The following is a 16,855-nucleotide window of genomic DNA, read 5'->3' on the forward strand; positions in this document are numbered from 1 at the left end:
TGCTGGGAAATGTAGTTTCCTCTGAGATCGAGCGCCACATTTCTACCTGTCTTTTAAGACGATTATATACATATTTATATTTTTATATATAAAATCTAAAATGGCAGAACATTGTTTTAATGTCTTAACCACAAATCAGTAGTCAGTAAATTAGTAAATTAGCAAGAATTAAACAAATAGATTAAACAACTTGGTATGTGATAGATTTTCCCTTTGATTTCTTTAAATGTTTAAGTCTTACAGACAGCGTTTTACAGAAAGAAGAGTCAAAATTTGAATGTTGTACCACTCAACATTGATGGCTTTAAACAGTTGAAAAACACTGCCAAGCTAGTTTGTGGTTAATGTAAGGCCAAATATTCTAATGTTCTCTATAGGGTTTAAATCTGGATTGGATAATAAAAGGCTAAACTTTACGTTTTGAACACTGGATGTTTCTACCTTGACACATTTGCCATGTTTTTTACATTTCACTCTTTTGTGCAACAATTCAAGCTGCTGGTTTTGCTGGGCTTGTAGCTACTGGCAGCCTAATTTCAAAGAAATCACTTGTGGAACTCACAAACAGCAGGTGCTATAAGCATAAAAAGTCCCTTGTTACTGATGCTGGCCTAGTTTCCAACTGTAGTTGGCCAAATGTGCATACAATTTTCTTTGCGCACTTGAAACTATTTCAATGTCAATCTAAGATGGACTTCCTTGTTAGTTCAAGTAACTGGTCATATGAACCACAGTTCAACAAATCATATTAAAACCCTTTATTTCCTGTAATCTTCTCTCAAAATGTGATGACTTTTGCCAAGCTCTGAAATATCTTCTGATTTTTGGTTACATCATCATGCACCAGTGGGCAGGCAAAAATCACATTAACCAATAATATCATGTTTCACCTCCCCTCACTTCCACTTATCATCCAGCAAATTGCTCAGCTAGCTCAGAGACCCACGGCACAGAGGGAATGTGTTATGATTTCGGATTCACATTGACTTCAAACTACTGTAAAAATGTCAGATTGGCACTATACTAAGCAGTACAATTCTGCCCCCCTGTGTTCTGATTGGCTAGTTGAAGTGTTATTCCTGTAATAACATTGTTTTTCTTCTCACAATCTAATAGGCTAGTTCAACGTCCAATCTTGCAATCTGATTGATCAAATGCATGTTCAATAGCGCAATCTAATGGCTAGTTGATTTATAGAGCCGGGAGTCATAGTTGCTATTTGAAGTTTTCTTCCTGCAGTCTAACTGGCTACATGAATACAAATCCTGTTTGAATTATTAATCTTATTGTCTAGTTGAATTTTTTACCCTGTGATCTTATTTACTAGTTGAGTTTTCCATCCTGCATTCGGATTAACGTTCAATTATCCTTCCTGGGGTCTGACTGGCTGGTCAAATTTCGTGGAATTGACTGGGTGATTAAACTTTGCTTCTTTACTCACCTTCCTTCACTAGCCGCTTATCCTGGAGTGGTCAGGTTCAGCTGAAGCTTCGGTTGAACTCACACACTGGGACAGTTTACCACATATGATCAGACTGTGGGAGCTTGGGCGTCACTTTGTGTTTAAAAGTGCTGGGGACAAAAACGGAGTGAGAAGGTAGGAACTGTTGCATGATCAGTGGGAAATAAGCTCACGATGACAACCCTGTCACATACACCGACAGTTCAATTACAGTACTTCATCTCTTTTTAGGTGCTGCGCTGATCACACGTCCAAGAAGCGTCGCGTCCTCTATTAAACTAGCATGTCGTTAGCTCACCAAAGCAAGTGTTTTTGCTCTGTGATTAAAGAAAGGAGACGCGTCATTCATGACTGAAGAGGCTTTAAGATACGGCTGTAATGGTGGATAAACCCACTGGGAGAGGCAAAGTAAACTAGCTGATTTACCTACTGCTGCAAACATCGGGCACAAGCTAACGCTAACGCTAGCATACAACTTTGAGTTAATTGTTAGAGTGACGTTAGGCTAACAGCTAATTTACTAACGTACTAACTTTAGACTAGATTCTTTTGCTTGTACACCACTGTCTTTCAAACACCCAAACGGAGAAAAATAACAATTTACCGTCAGTTTTAATCTACCTCGATAGGGAAGTCTCCTAGGATAACCTTAGCTTAGCTAGGTTAGCTCGCTAACGGTACCTTGGCTGGCTAATGTTACGAGAAACTACCTGTTAACGACAATTTAACGTTAGCTGAAGCTGACTGTCACCTTAATTAATCATAAATAGAATTACTAATTGTTAAGTTAGAGTGTTAATACATCTCTGGACTGTAACTGTGAGAATAACAACTCGAAAAAATAATTTCTTTAGTTGGAAACAGCAGCAGATCCGTTTTTAAATTTTTGAATCCAAAATGAGCGGGTGATCATGGAAATCCGTTCCCGCCACTGGAAAAAAAAAATAGCCATTCAGTAAGTCATTATAATGAGAAACCTTTCCGTAATTATGACTTTGTATCTCATAAATATGACATAGCATCTAATAATAATAATGACTGTATCTCATAATTATGACTTAGGCCTAGTATTTCATATTTTGGACCTAGCATCTCGTAATTATGATCTAATATCTCATAATTATGACTTAGCATGTCATCGTAATGACGGTACCTCATAATTATGGCTTAGTACCTCCTATTTTTGACTTATCATCTCATAATTCTGACTTAACATCTCATAATTATGACTTACTTTCTCATAATAATGGCTTACTATGTGATAATTATGGCTTACATTCTCATAATTGTGAGAAAATATGATTGAGATATTAAGTCATAATTCAGAGAAACTTTCTCATTATTTTGAGATGCTACGTTATTGTTATGAGATACTAACCCTGCTGAAAAAAATCATAGAAACCTTCAAAAGTTTCTGTTGGTTCCTGGTGGTATTTTGTGTTTTCCTGTTGGCTTGACATCACAGTGTAAAGAATCCTAATGGTTTAACATGAGTGTTCTGAGACTGATTCCAGATGCATTTGATGGTTTTCTAATGGGATCTAAAAGTGCCCTACAGGAAACTCTAATGGTAACCATTAAGCCAATTCCCATTAAAAAGCAAAATCATCAAGTTTTAATCCGAATGGTCTATTTTCAGTAGGAAAGTCATTATTATAAGATATAATCTCATTATTATGAGGCAGCAAGTCTTAATTATGAGATACTGAGTCATTATTATGGAAAACTTTCCCATTATTAAGACTTACCAAATGGCTGTATATTTTTCTCCAGTGGTGGACATGGGAAAGGGAAACAGGTGATTATGTGTGCATTCCGTGACACTTAATCACTACTTCACAAACTCATTCAACCACATGAACTTCCCATAAAGGTGCATTTTACCCATGGCAGTCATTTAAAGTGGTTTGGTGTGATATTGGATTTCTTTGGATTTCTTTACAATAGTGTTGATAGGAACCAGGTGTTGCGATGTCAGCAACACAAATATAGCCCTTTTATGTACTGTCAGTGTCAGAAATAATCAGTGAACACATTTTTTCAGTTTTATGTCCCAGTTAATGTTTATAATAGTAAAATAGTGGTAAATAAAGTTTTCTCTGGGAACTATTTTGTGTTAAAACACCCTGCACCTCTACTAAATTTGAATTTGAATTTTGAAAAATGTTTCAGACCAGAAGCTCATTTTAAAGCTGTTGTGATAGAGTGTTTCAGACATCAGTGTTCAGTTATTTAATGAGCTGAGGGCAAGAATGCAAATAAAGAAGGAAATTAGGTTTTGAATAGAATTTTTAAAAATGTATTTTATATCATTGTGCTTTATTTTGTTACTAAAATACTTAAATGTGATTTTAAATGGAAAGTAAGAATTTAATAAGTTATATATAGTATAATATATTTGTTCTCTCACTGAGTGACAAGGTGTGGTTGGCGAGCCAAATAATACATTCTTAGGGGCCAGCTTTAAAGGCTTCGAACGTCTGGTTCATATCACCACCATCGTGAGGAATTCTGTTTCTGTAGTTTTTCTAGTATAGTGTATTTCACCTCTAACCACTCTGAATGACTTTGTTTACATTTTAACCACTTATTTATGCAGGAATTGTGAAAAAATATGTAATTTCGTTTTTTTTAAACAACATTAGGTTAAAACTACCAACTCAAAAAGAATAAAATAGGGCCAGCACTGTAGTAAATGTAGACTATGGATGAATAAGTGAACTATACTTTTCCATGAAACATTACTTTTAGACAGATTTCAAATAAAACAAAGTTTTACCACATTTCATTCATATGTAACATTACTTTCATGCAGAAAGGCCCAGTCAGTGCCTGACTTGTTTCTGCTGGAGGCCTGGCAGACTAGACTGCAGTTGCCAGTAAAACTGTCTGACAAAAGGACTCCACGTCAATCCAGGTAGGCTGAGATTATGTTTTCTATTTTAAGATATTTATACTTGTTTTGAAATAGTATGTTTCTTCAGTGTAGGCCACTGAGATAGACATGTGTATGCTGTAGACCAGGAGTGCACATCTCCTGTCCTGGAGGGCCAGTGTCCAGCATGGTTTGGTGATTTTCCTGCTCAAACTGATTCAGCTCATTTGTTATTTGTCAGGATTAATTGGTTTGAGTAGGGGAGCTACAAAACTGTGCAGGACACCGGCCCTCCAGGACCGGAGTTGTGCACCCCTTGCTGTAGACAATAACATTAAAAATACATGTACCATGATGTACAGTTGAAAGCACAGTGCACATATTTCATTACGTTCATCAAGATGAACTGTACTGGAAGGAGCCTATTGGAAAAGATCTCTACATATACCCTACATGCAAACAGTCCCTCCGCCAGAGAAATGTCGCTGAGGATAAGTTACCATGGAAACACCAAGTTCCTCTATGGTTGGAAATAAATCCATGCTCCACAGCTCAGCTGAGGCTGCATGTGTCTGGCCTGCCTGTACGGCTTGTAGAATGGGATTAAATTTTCAAAAACCTTGAGATTGTTAATATTGAAAAAGGTTTTTCAAAGTTAAGGCAGAGTGAAGGCTTTATCCAAATGCATTATAACCTCAACTAACAAGGCAAACAGGCATTAGACTTGCTATTAGGCCAGAGTAGTTGAACACTTGCATTACAGAGCCAGTATTTTATTGTATTGAATGTAAGCAAACCATATGGAAATATAATGAAGAAAAAAAACCTAAGATTATTTTTAGTGTGTGGATCAGCCTATCAAACTTACATCCAATATAGACATTTCTTAAAATTCGTAATTTGTTAATAGACAGGCTTCAGCTTTTTGAGAGAGACAGCTGTTCTTGCATGTTCTTTCCAGATGTTGTCAAATCAGTAGCGAGGAACAGTTTTAACCAATACTGAAAATGAGTCACAAAGCTTGCCGAACACCTTTATCCCGTCTCAGCTAAAAGGTCAGAGTGTTTGAACTTCACCACTAGGGGCCTCCCTCTCACCTACTCACCTACCAAACATCAAAGCACAGAAATGTGAGTCAGTCTTTGCCAGTATGTGTGTGGAGTGGCAGTCGGGGGATAATAAGAGGAGGCTTACAAACACCACACTCACACTTAACCCCCTGAGTTGTAATCCTAATAATGATCTTAATTTGAACTTTTTAGGTGAAGTCTAAGGCTTTGTTAACCATTGCAGCACTACACTTTAACTGCTTGGGACATAACAATGACACCAAATGGCCTCAATAGCTTTATTGCAATAAAAACATTCAGTAATCAGCATGTAGAAATTGTGCGTCTAGTATAATACAGTAAAAGACTTGCAGAAGGATGCACACGATAACATGACTTGCAGCAGGACAAAATAAATGTTGGCTACTTACTTAGCATAGCATGATTAACTTTGCATTTTCATTGTTATTTTGTTGATGTTTTCCATTGGGCAGATTTATTTTATATTAAAGTATGTTTTCTGTTGTTAGCACCCAAACATAATTGTGTGATAGTATCTTAAAAGCCTGGGTGAGCATTTGAACGCGTTTATTGGAAATGAATAGCCTGCAGTTCAAATTTTGACACGTCCAGTATGTTATCATGGTGGGTGCTTTTCAAGCATTTTTACAAATCATTGACCATATGTTTTTAGTAAATTAAAAATATGTTTATGTTACAGGTTGCTCATACAATACCTTGGTATATTGTAGGCTAAGTTTGCACTGACAGTTAGTGCTATTATGTTTGAAGGGTTGTAAATATTGTCACTTTCTTTCTAGGTTGAATTGATTTGTTAGCCTGTCTACTGACGCTATAGTCCTGCCTTTTTCCAGTGAATAAGACCGTAAAAACAGCCCACCTGCAAAATAACAGAGAGCACTGCTGGCACATCACAGGAAAATTAGGAACCTCATACCTCAAAATGACTTCTCTGAAACCTTCCAATGTGTTTGTATTATCAAAGGGCCCATATTTTGGGGGAAAAGTTAGTTTTCACTTTTTTGAAATAATAGTTTAGAATGTAAACATTGTCAGAATTTCACTGTTCGCTATCAGAACAGAGGTCATTTACATATATCAGTCTTAAAGACAGTAACAGAAACAGTGTGGAGAATTTTATGTTTTTTTTTTTGTTTGTTTTTTTTAAATTCAGCATAATTAAATCATTATGATGTAAACAAGCTCGCTATGTCTGAATTGTTCACAGTGGTGGTGACAGGAACCAGATGTCCAAAGTGTTTAATGCCTCTTCAGGCTCCCTCACAGAAACTACACACTTAAAACTGATGGTTCTTTAAGGGCTTTTTAGTAAAGAAAATTGTTCTATATAGAACTATGAATACTCAGAAAACCCTTTGCATGATTAAAGTGTTCTTAGCATCGTGAAAGGGTTCTTTGATGGAGAATGTGTTGAAAAGGGTCCTATATAGCATAAATTCTTCTGTTATTACAAGCTTGACAATAAAACAATAGAACAATAGAAACAATAGAAAAACCCTTTTTGGTTCTATATAGACCCATTTTCTTTCCTAAAGAACCCTTGAAGAACCAACATTTTCAAGTGTGTATTACACAAAGTGGTTATGAATATATTACCTGGTGCCAGAATCATTGTTTTATGATAGTTTTGGCCTAACATGTATTTTTAAAAAAATATATTAATTAAGGCCATTGTAAGGAAAAGGAGATGCACTTATAAAAACTTATAAACAAACATGGGCTCACTGATCAGTTTGGATGGTAAAAAATGTCTATATTTGTGTTGTGTTCCTGTCACCACCACTGTTGGGAAATCCATGTTGGTAAGTTTCTCAAAAATAAACCATCTCACATCAAACCACTCAGATTTTTTACACTTTAATGACTGAATTAAGTATAAAATTTAGATGATGTATAAAATCAGTGCCAATCCCCTTTAATCGTGAGAAGTAGAGAGACTGAATATGGTCGTGTAAAATTGAGTTACAACTTTTTTTTATTACATAAAACCACACAGATGTCATGTGTGGACCTCAAGGGGAAAAAAAGAAATATGTAGGAAATGGGCCCTTTAAAGAGAAAAGAAAGAAACATATTCTGACTTCTAAGTAGTTTTTCTGTCACTCTTTGAGGTGGTAGAGAGAGGTATAGGTGAGATAGTTTAGTCCGGTTAGCAGTAAAGGAGGGCAAAAGAAACTATGAACATGTATAAGTATTGCTTTTATTGCGTGCTGTAGCCACAACAAGTTGAGACTGCTTATGGCAAAACACAACAGTTCTGTACTGCAGGGAGCAGAGTCAGGTTTACCCCTAAACAACGGCACATTCATGTTGGGCAGTGTCTATTCGCAATCACAAGAACCGCTACCTCTCTAGTGCAAACCAAGCTACAATACTGCTCACCTTATGAGACCATTGGCATTTGATTATCCAGTAGCAGAATTTCTCCAAAGCAAGCTGACGGCAGCCCAGTAAAATATTTATTTGATCTTTTATTTGATTTTTCTTCATGGCACAATACTCTTTAAAAAGGCTAACCACTCAGGAAATAGTACCATACAGTTAGGTTCAGTTAAAATGCTCTTCTTTATTCTTTAGGAGCTGTAATTTGTTTGGAAATTCCCTCCTTTCCTCTCAACAGACATAAACAAACAAATAGTTGTACAAACTTAATTTTAGAGACAGTTAATTTAGGTCTAGAGAGTAAAAATCCTCCGTAAGATTTTGTCCCAACTGCCGGGCTTTTAGTAAACGACGGTGTTGGAACAAAATTTGGGGAAGGATTTTAACTTTCTGGACCTGAACGACCCACCTCAGCTTAATTTTATTAGGCCTCACGTTTCCATTTAATCAAATAAAGTCAGCATACACTGCCTTTGCTACCTCAAATGCATTCAACATATTTTCAGTTTGTTATTTTAGTGTAGTGCCTGCTGAGCACTAGAGAACTCTGTGAATGAACTTTTCCAGAGATTAGGGTAGCGAAGTGACTGGATAATGAATGGAAAAGAAAATGTTTTGGTGCACATTCTATGCTATAAACTCACCCATTCAGATGCGGTAGGAGATCTGGCTAAATACTGCAACTGGTATAAAAGAGATGGCAAGATAATCTTTTTTGCCTATGGGGTAAATCGGCAGCTGCATTGTGTTGTGAGCGTGGGTGGAGAGCCAAAATGAACTGACTCTTTCAGCTCAGTAGTTTGTAAAGCTAAATAAGATCTTAGAGCACATCTGTAGTGACCCATGCTCACAGCTGACCCAACGTGACCCTTTTATCTGATTGTTCTACCATTCTGATCATCAGGTGCTTCATGAAGCTTAAAGCCTGGGGGAGTAAACTGTGCTAACCATGTCACAAGGTGTGGAAAGCGTGACTTAATATGCTGAAGCGATGTTTATTTTTTCTGTTACAAAGTGTGTCCCTCTCTAAATGGCCCAAGATATAAACTCCTTAGATGTTTATCCATCAGAACATTTTGAATTATCCTGCATCCAGTGTTTCTCTAAGAATCAATTTCTGGTTCTTTCTATACATCACACAATCTCTTCTATCCTCTTACCATTCAGTAAAGCCCAGATATTTATTCCTGCACATATTTAGTGCTTCTTTCATTCATACTCCTGTATTAAAATGCAACAGACAAGGATACATCTGGTTACAAGCCTCCTTTGATAGTCACATAGGTCGGCCTACACTCCTAATGCCACAGTTTAATTAAGCTACCAACGGCTGAATCATGTAACAGGCAACCCCTCACACTCTCATAATTGGTGGGCCAATAAATAAAGGATTAGTAACTAGGTGCAAAGATGAGATCATTTGCTGTCAGCCTCACTTGGAACAACTGTTGTTTATCAACTCAGTTCTTCCAGAGAAAATGCTTTCCACAAAATTCTACAAACCGAATAATAGCCTCTTTGACTTACAAATTGTTGGGCAGAGTATCAAAAAGAATTAACAACAAACATGGTAACAATAAAAAGATAAATAAAATATATATTACACATCTTTAAATATTAACCCTGCAGCTCAGGTCTCGTTTTGATACAGTTGTCTGATATTTTGAGATCATTCAGCTGTTGCTGCTCAATGAACTCCGAAGTCTCTTCCATGATCTGTCCGGGGATGTGGAAGTCACCGGAAGGCCTGCGATGAGTCATGAGAGCGTCGTCATCTTCCTGGTGGGGGACTGAGGTGCTGTGCGAGTTCCTGGGCCCAAGGTTGCAGCCAGTGCCCTGGAGGAACTGCAGGAAGTTCTCTTCGATAGAAGCCTCCCTACTGGGCAGCTGTTCCTCTTCGTGTGGCCGCCCCCACTTGAAAACCAGGGCCATGTTCCTCGCCAGTTCCTCCCTGATCTGCCGGTTCAAACAGCCATAAAAAATGGGATTGGAGGTGAAGCAGAAATAGCCAATCCAGGTGACCACATCTTCCAGCTGAGCCAGGGATGCGGGTGAGGAGGATATGATGGCAGAGTAGAGGTGGAAAGAGAAGTAGGGGAGCCAACAGCCTAAGAATTGACCCCCGACGGCCACTAGCACGACTGCAGCCTTGCCTCCACCAAAAGTCCTCTGTGGCGTGTTGCGGGTCCCTCCGAGGCTGGCCGCTGTGCTGGAACGGCTGCTTAGGGATTCGGAGCGTGGCCGTGGAGTTTCAACCCATGTAGGTACGGGACCTTGCTGCATCGCTGCCACCCTGGCCACCTTGAACATGTTACAGTACACCACCAAAATGATAAGGACTGGACACAGGAAGTATATGAGCGTGAAGAAGATCATAAACACTAAGCGGTGGGAACCCCGGTTCATCAAATGCAAAGAGCAGCATCTTGGTTCCAAAACAAGGTTCATTCGGGCTTCGTCCCTCTGCAGCGTCCATCCCAGCAAGGGAAGTGCAGACATGAGCATAGCTTTGATCCATATGCCGACAAGAACTGAAACCACCAGCCCCATGGTCATTTTAACCTCGTAGCGCATTGGATGGACGACATAGTAGTAACGTTCCACGTTGATGGCTGAGATGGTGAGGATAGCAGCGCTAATTAGCCCAACACTCAGACAGAGGTATGCCTGGCAGACGGCTTCATTAAAGAAAGCCTTCTCTGTGAGCATCCCTAGAGGCATCAGCACTAGAGCAGCCAGGAGATCCACCAGGCACAGGTGGAAGACGAAGACAAATTTGTGCAGGCGCGGTGCCCTGGCGATGACTGTCATAATAGCCAAGTTGCCCACCACAGCCAGTATGTCCATCAGGACCATAGAACAGAGGGCCAGCATCTGGAGCAGAGCACCATCACTGGGTAGGATCACTCCTGAGCCATTGGACTGGGTGATGTTGGGCTGCCATTGGCTGGCGTGGGACAGGTTCCACAGAGTGCGGGTGGAAGCAGTGGGATCCATGAGAGGATAGGATAAGGATAATGGGCAGAAATTACATTCATGGGCTTATCACCCATCCTCTCTTACCAACTAGCAGCCCAGCTACAGGGCTTAGTGGGGTCTGTATTATTAGTCTAATGGCGCAGTTACGTAGATACAAGTGTATAGCTTAAACAGTGCCATACACCCAGTCACCTCCTTTCCACACATCCTTCTACTCATCTCCATGCTTGTAGAGGCTCCATCCTACTCAGTGTATTCTGATCAGACAAATGCGAGAAGATGTTTATGTCAGTGTCCAGGACCTGCAACAAAAACAGAGGAAACTTACATGAGCAGTTTACTGTATGTGCATATCATCACTGTCACGACAAAACCTTGTATCTCCAAAATGGCAACGGAAAGAACATTCTTAGCTTTTAAAGTAAAGCTGGGCATTCGCTACATGACTTTTAGCCTGATTTCAACAATCAGAAATGAAGTTTTCTCCAGTTCTGTAGTGTAAGATGGTCAGCGATGTAATTGAATAATAATCAGTTCAGGCAACAGCCAATGATAGAGCTTCAAGAAAAATGACTAAGAGATGTGTATGCACACCACAAGATAGAGGAGCTGCTTGTTGAACACAGGCAATTATAAGCCTTTACAGTGTTCGTAATGTATGGACTCAGATGTCATGTCATCCTCTTTACAATTTCAAAGTCAACTGCCAGTTTTAGTGAAATATTTCTCCAGCTCTCACTGTGACATCTGTGTTTCTCAACCCCATATTCATCACCGGTTTGCATTTTTGCTATGCTTTTTGTGTGTACCGTAAAAGCACAAACAGGTCCTGTCCAGTTTAGCTTTGTTTCTATCACATGATGACAGCAAGAGCTGGATATTTGAGTGCTTTTTTGTTGCTGCACTTTGTTGTAGATGCAATAACCTGTGTTTGCCCCTTGATAAAAATACAAGAAATTCTGTAAAAGACTGTAAAAAGTGAGTAGAGCTGTCTGTTATTGAAACCTGTTAGGATTTTAATAGTCGTGTAGTGTAATTCCATCGTAAGTTATTGTACCAAGATATTATTAGATGCAAAGCACCTTATTTACCCATCATCTACTCACTAACTCATGTTTAGCAGGCAAAAAAAATTCCACAAGGGGGAGCCATAAGCAGTCAAGTAGATATTGTTTTCATAAGTGCATTGGGCCTGATTCACCAACCATTCTGAATAAGAAATTTCCACTTAAAACACACACAGTTTTTTTTTTTACGAAGATTCTGACATTCACCAATGTTTTCTTATTTGGGATTTGTTCATAGGTAAGAACAGTCTATGCACACTCAAGAGCACAAAGGTGTGAACAGTTCTGCAGTTTCAGAACACGTCATGAATCTGACGTAGACTTTTTCTTAGGACCTTTCTCAAGAGCAAGTTTAGTGACTGAGGCCCATTGCTCTTAAGTGACACTTTGTGTCCTTGGTTAGTAATAAGTAATTTTGGATCATTTCTTTTGGTCTGTTTGCCATGAAATTTTAATACAATGTTAAAAAATAGAAAAAAGAAAAAAAGGGATTACAAGGTTTTGATCTGACAGTGATGATGTACACCTTTGCAGTGTGTTCTTACATGAAAACGGATTAAACAATTTGGGATCATTTTTAAAATCCCTCGTTTTTAAATGCGCACAAAATCCCTGAAGATCACAGCTGAAAACCTAAGAACCAAAAAGAACACTAGCATTAATTTAACTGTAAGAAAGCACGCAGTTCAACTCACCGTATTAAACTGATACATGAGCACATGTGACCGACTATTTCAAATGTGTTTATGCTGCAGCTTTTGAACTGGATATTCTGCTGGGAGCTGACAAACTTGCTTCAACTCCCGATACTTCACTGTAGATCTGATTACATCATTACCTGTTGCCTGCATTCTGTCCTGATGTTTACAGTCTCAGACTCTCCATGTGTAACCTTTCAGTACCCTACTGAAATGAGATGAGAGGAAAAAACAACACTTCTCCACTCATTCCCTGTTCACCCACCAAAACTGCCAGTCTCATGGGCAATGTGGTCAACGGCGTGACTAGAGCTCAGGGAGATTTCTAGACTAATCTGGATGTGTTAGGCTTTCTTTGTTTGTAGATATAGGAACTGTATTGCAGCCTGAGGCCAAAGGGCACAATGATCTGGAGATTAATTGATATGACTGTGTGCGTGTGCTCCTTGGAGGTCTTAATAAAAGAGAACCTACTGCAAGAGGAAGAGGATTGTTCTGCTATGGAAAGCTACACGTGCTATTCTGTGCTGTAGACAATTTGCACAAACAATAATATTGATAACTCTGCTTTTCTCTTTGTTTTTGTTTATGAATTATACTTGCACCTTAAATAGAGCTTGGTGATATTTTGTCTGTACTGGTTTAATGGCTATTGGTGCTACACACTGATTTTTAGTTTTAGAGGTACTGATAGATAAAAACTTACTTATCTGCAATTGTCATTGGCTTGGTGTTTCAGATTGCTGTACAAGACCACTTCCAAATACATAAGAACTAAATAAACATTAGTTTCCTGTTATTTGCCTGTCTGGAAATGAGGTATCTGTCTGGTTAACATTTATGATAAATTGTACAGTTTTTTTTGGTGTCATTTAAAGAGAAGTGGACCAGAACAAAAGCAGAGTGATTCACAGTGATGTGAAAATCAGTTTCTCTAGAATGGTGGTGATGGGAACTGGACATCCAAAGCATTTAATACCTCTAAAAGCTATGTCACAGAAAGTTATCACATGAAATTGTTGCAAATACGCTGCCTGATGCCCAAGATGATGTTTTTGAGAAAAGGTTTTGGCTTCAAATGTATTTTTAAAATCCACTCACGGTGGTGAGGTATATGCAGGGTGCTGTAAGGCAAAATAGTAACCAAAGAAAACAGATTTACCACTGTTTTACCATTAACAACATTACATATCAACTCCCAGAAGACGTGTAGTTTTATTGGTCATTTTTGATAGCAGATAAAGTGACTATATTTGTGTTGAAGACCAGGAGTTGCATAGACTAATCGGCTAGTCCACTAATAAATCCTCTAGTCGGCGCTGTAGGCAGAAGTTGACTAGTTGAGGATAGTGCTTGAAATACAGTGGTGCTAAAAATGCAGTGAAGAGGCAGGAGGAGAGAATAGAAATCAGTTTTTCTACTCAAAGTACTTTATTAGTGTGGAAATACTACACAGAATCAAACCTATTCTACTGCAAGCTGCATAAGACTGTTCTGAAATGGGCTTACAAGTCAGGCCTGGTAGGCTTTGAGAACTGTGATAGGAAAGGGCCATTTGACTGACATGTGAAACATCTGGTCACATTTGGGGGGTGTGTGTGTGTATACACACTCTATATGGTCCTATATGGAACCTTTTTTGAAAAGGGTTCTATATAGCGTCAAAAAGCATTCTTCTGTTGTAACAAGTTTGTATAGTAACAATAGCAGAATGCTTTCTGTTGCTATAAAGAGCCGTTTTCAAAAAGGCTCTATATAGATCCATCTACAACACATTCTCTATCAATTTGAAGAACCATTTCACAATGCGAAGAACCCTTTAATTATGCGAAGGGTTGTTTGAGTGTTCACAGTTCTATGGAGAACCATTTTCTGTACTAAAGAATCCTTGAAGAACCTTCATTTTTAAGTGTATATACTTGTATATATTATTACTGCACATTTTATATTATATATACATATATATTTATATTTATATACATATATAATATAGCTGTTGGAAGAAAACCTCGTAACCTCGTTTTCCAGTTTTTGACATAATTTGAAAATACCTGTTGCCCTTTATATTGTGCATATTAAATTACTTGGAAAAAAGTCTGGTTCCTTTGACTTACATTAAAAGTAGAGAATTTTTTTTCCTTCTCTTGTAAAATTCATCATTTTGGAGATACAAGGTTTTCTTCCGACAACAGCAACGTATATTTATATATATATTGTTTATCTGTTTATTTGTCAATAAACAGTTATTTGTTTCCCATTGAACAGTGTACGGACCACAGCCAGTTTATATTCTCTGGGAGAAGTGAGTGAGAGGTGGTGAATGTAGCGTGCTGTTTACATCAGACCATCTGTGCTTTTGTGGTCGACTAGTGAAAATAAGTAGTTTGCAGCCCCTTTTGTAGACATTGTGACCCCTGGTTCCTATCACCACTGCAAAGAAATCTGTCTCCAACAGTTAAATTTTGCAGAACATTAGAAGAACCAATGTAACTCTCTTTTATCTTACTTAATGCTAATTTAATATCCTCATTATAGCTTTTCATCATTAAATATCCATTGTTATGTTGAATTTTATCAATACCACCCAGCAACAGCCTGAAATGTGTGCGAGAAAAGTGGGAGAGCGTTTGCAGCGAAGTGGAGCACCATCTGTAGTTAAGTGGACAACTATTTGAGAAAACTCTGTAGTTCAATCATAGGCTAATGGCAAAAGCACTACACAGTAAGACTGCCATCTTGACCCACTTTGGGCTTGAAAAGATGGGCACTAACCCATTACGTTCACATTTACTGCACAACGACTGGCACTGCACACTCAGACTGTGAGCCCTCAAAGCACTGATTCCTAAAAGGTGATTAAAGTGGACCAGTCTTCCTCGGCTCGAGTCAACCTGCCATAGTGTGTCTTGTGTGACAGAGACGGCACACAGCAGTACATCACAGTTATATAAAATCACTGTTTCGTCTAAATCAAAATAAAAAAGGAACCTCCGTCACTCTCTTTTACCTGAGGCTTTAGTTTTAGAGGCATCATAAAGCAAGAAAGCATGTGCACCACAGCCCGAAGGAAAAAAGCTCGTCACAAGAGTCCCCCGATAATTGGTGCGTAATTGCAGACAATTCTGGAGGCCCTCTTGAGTTAGATTTCTTCAGCCGACTGTAGAGCTCCACACAAAATGCACTCCCACTTATTCACTCATTGTCATCATAGATGTCTTAAATACAGTCTATAAAGCTAACTTTGGAGCTGAACAGACATATTCAGGTAAATCTTGGAATTAGACATTTTGGAAGAATTAGATAATATCAGTGTTCAATGTTAGCATATCAATCAATAACATAATATAATATATAGTTATTTACACAGTACTGTACATAAGACAACCATTTTATTTATTGAATATCCAGTCAAAATGGCCATTAAGTAAAAGATATTCATTTTTCAGCGTCAGAAAAAGCAGAAAACATATTTAACAGAAAATTACACCGATGGCTCAACAACTAAATAGAATTTCCAACTTTTCAGCATTTAGTGTGTCTACCGTTTAACTTTATTCTAGCTTTCATTCTTTTCAGGAGACTTGTTTTCACATTTTTTGACACCTCCAAAGTCTTAGAAGTTGGTTGCAGTCCAAAAAACCTTACTCCATATCTCCACATCCTATTTTCAGTGTTTTTATGCAAATGTTCCTTTTTTTTGTCTATTTCTCCTTTTCTCAGCATTGACTTCTTGACAGCTACACATCCCTTCAGACTCATAGTGTTGAGTTGTCTTCTCACAGTGGAAGGATAGACAGAAACACCTGTGGATTTTTTCAGATCTAAAGTAAGAGTGGAGCTCGATTTTCCTCTCTCTCTCAAAGACGAAAGCTTTAATGACTGTTTATCTGATGGTGGCAGTTTTGGTGGTCTACTAGGTCTTGTGCGATTATTAGGAGTCCCATTTTGAGCTCCAGTTTTGGTAATTTAAAATTTTTCCTTTGACTTTCCCTTCCTTATATGCAAGTGGATTATCTTCCTCGCATGCACAAGAAAGAATTTTGTCAGGCTGCTACGGTGTGTTTGGGTGTAGTTGCTGGTGCGAATGTTAGTGTCTCTTTGAAGGAGGAACAGAATGTCACTGGCTCCTTTGGGAACAGTGTTTTGGGAGGACACTGCTGTAAGTTGTTGGTTTTAAGGTAGGAAGGATGGAAGAGTTAAAGTGGTAGTATGGTGCACGGAATTAAAGATCGGACAAATGAAATGCTGATACATTTGATATTATGCTTAGTGTTGGAGGTGTTTGTGTTGTTTTCTGTTAA

General features: G+C 38.4%; 2 protein-coding genes across 2 annotated transcripts in view; one reads left to right on the forward strand and one right to left on the reverse strand.

Moving 5' to 3' along the window:
• Positions 1-1,517: 1,517 nt before the first annotated feature.
• amigo1 (adhesion molecule with Ig-like domain 1) overlaps positions 1,518-16,855 on the forward strand; it is a 74,079-nt gene continuing 58,741 nt past the window's right edge. Inside the window, exons 1-2 of the mRNA XM_036579307.1 lie at positions 1,518-1,597; positions 4,278-4,379. The gene's annotated coding sequence lies outside the window, so the exon portion shown is untranslated. The remainder of the gene's footprint in view (positions 1,598-4,277; positions 4,380-16,855) is intronic.
• gpr61 (G protein-coupled receptor 61) lies at positions 7,609-10,811 on the reverse strand. The gene has a single exon (XM_036579308.1). The coding sequence runs from the start codon at positions 10,805-10,807 to the stop codon at positions 9,428-9,430; it is 1,380 nt and encodes a 459-aa protein (XP_036435201.1). The 5' UTR covers positions 10,808-10,811; the 3' UTR covers positions 7,609-9,427.

Source organism: Colossoma macropomum, unplaced genomic scaffold (assembly GCF_904425465.1).
Source record: "Colossoma macropomum unplaced genomic scaffold, Colossoma_macropomum, whole genome shotgun sequence".
NCBI lineage: Eukaryota > Metazoa > Chordata > Actinopteri > Characiformes > Serrasalmidae > Colossoma > Colossoma macropomum.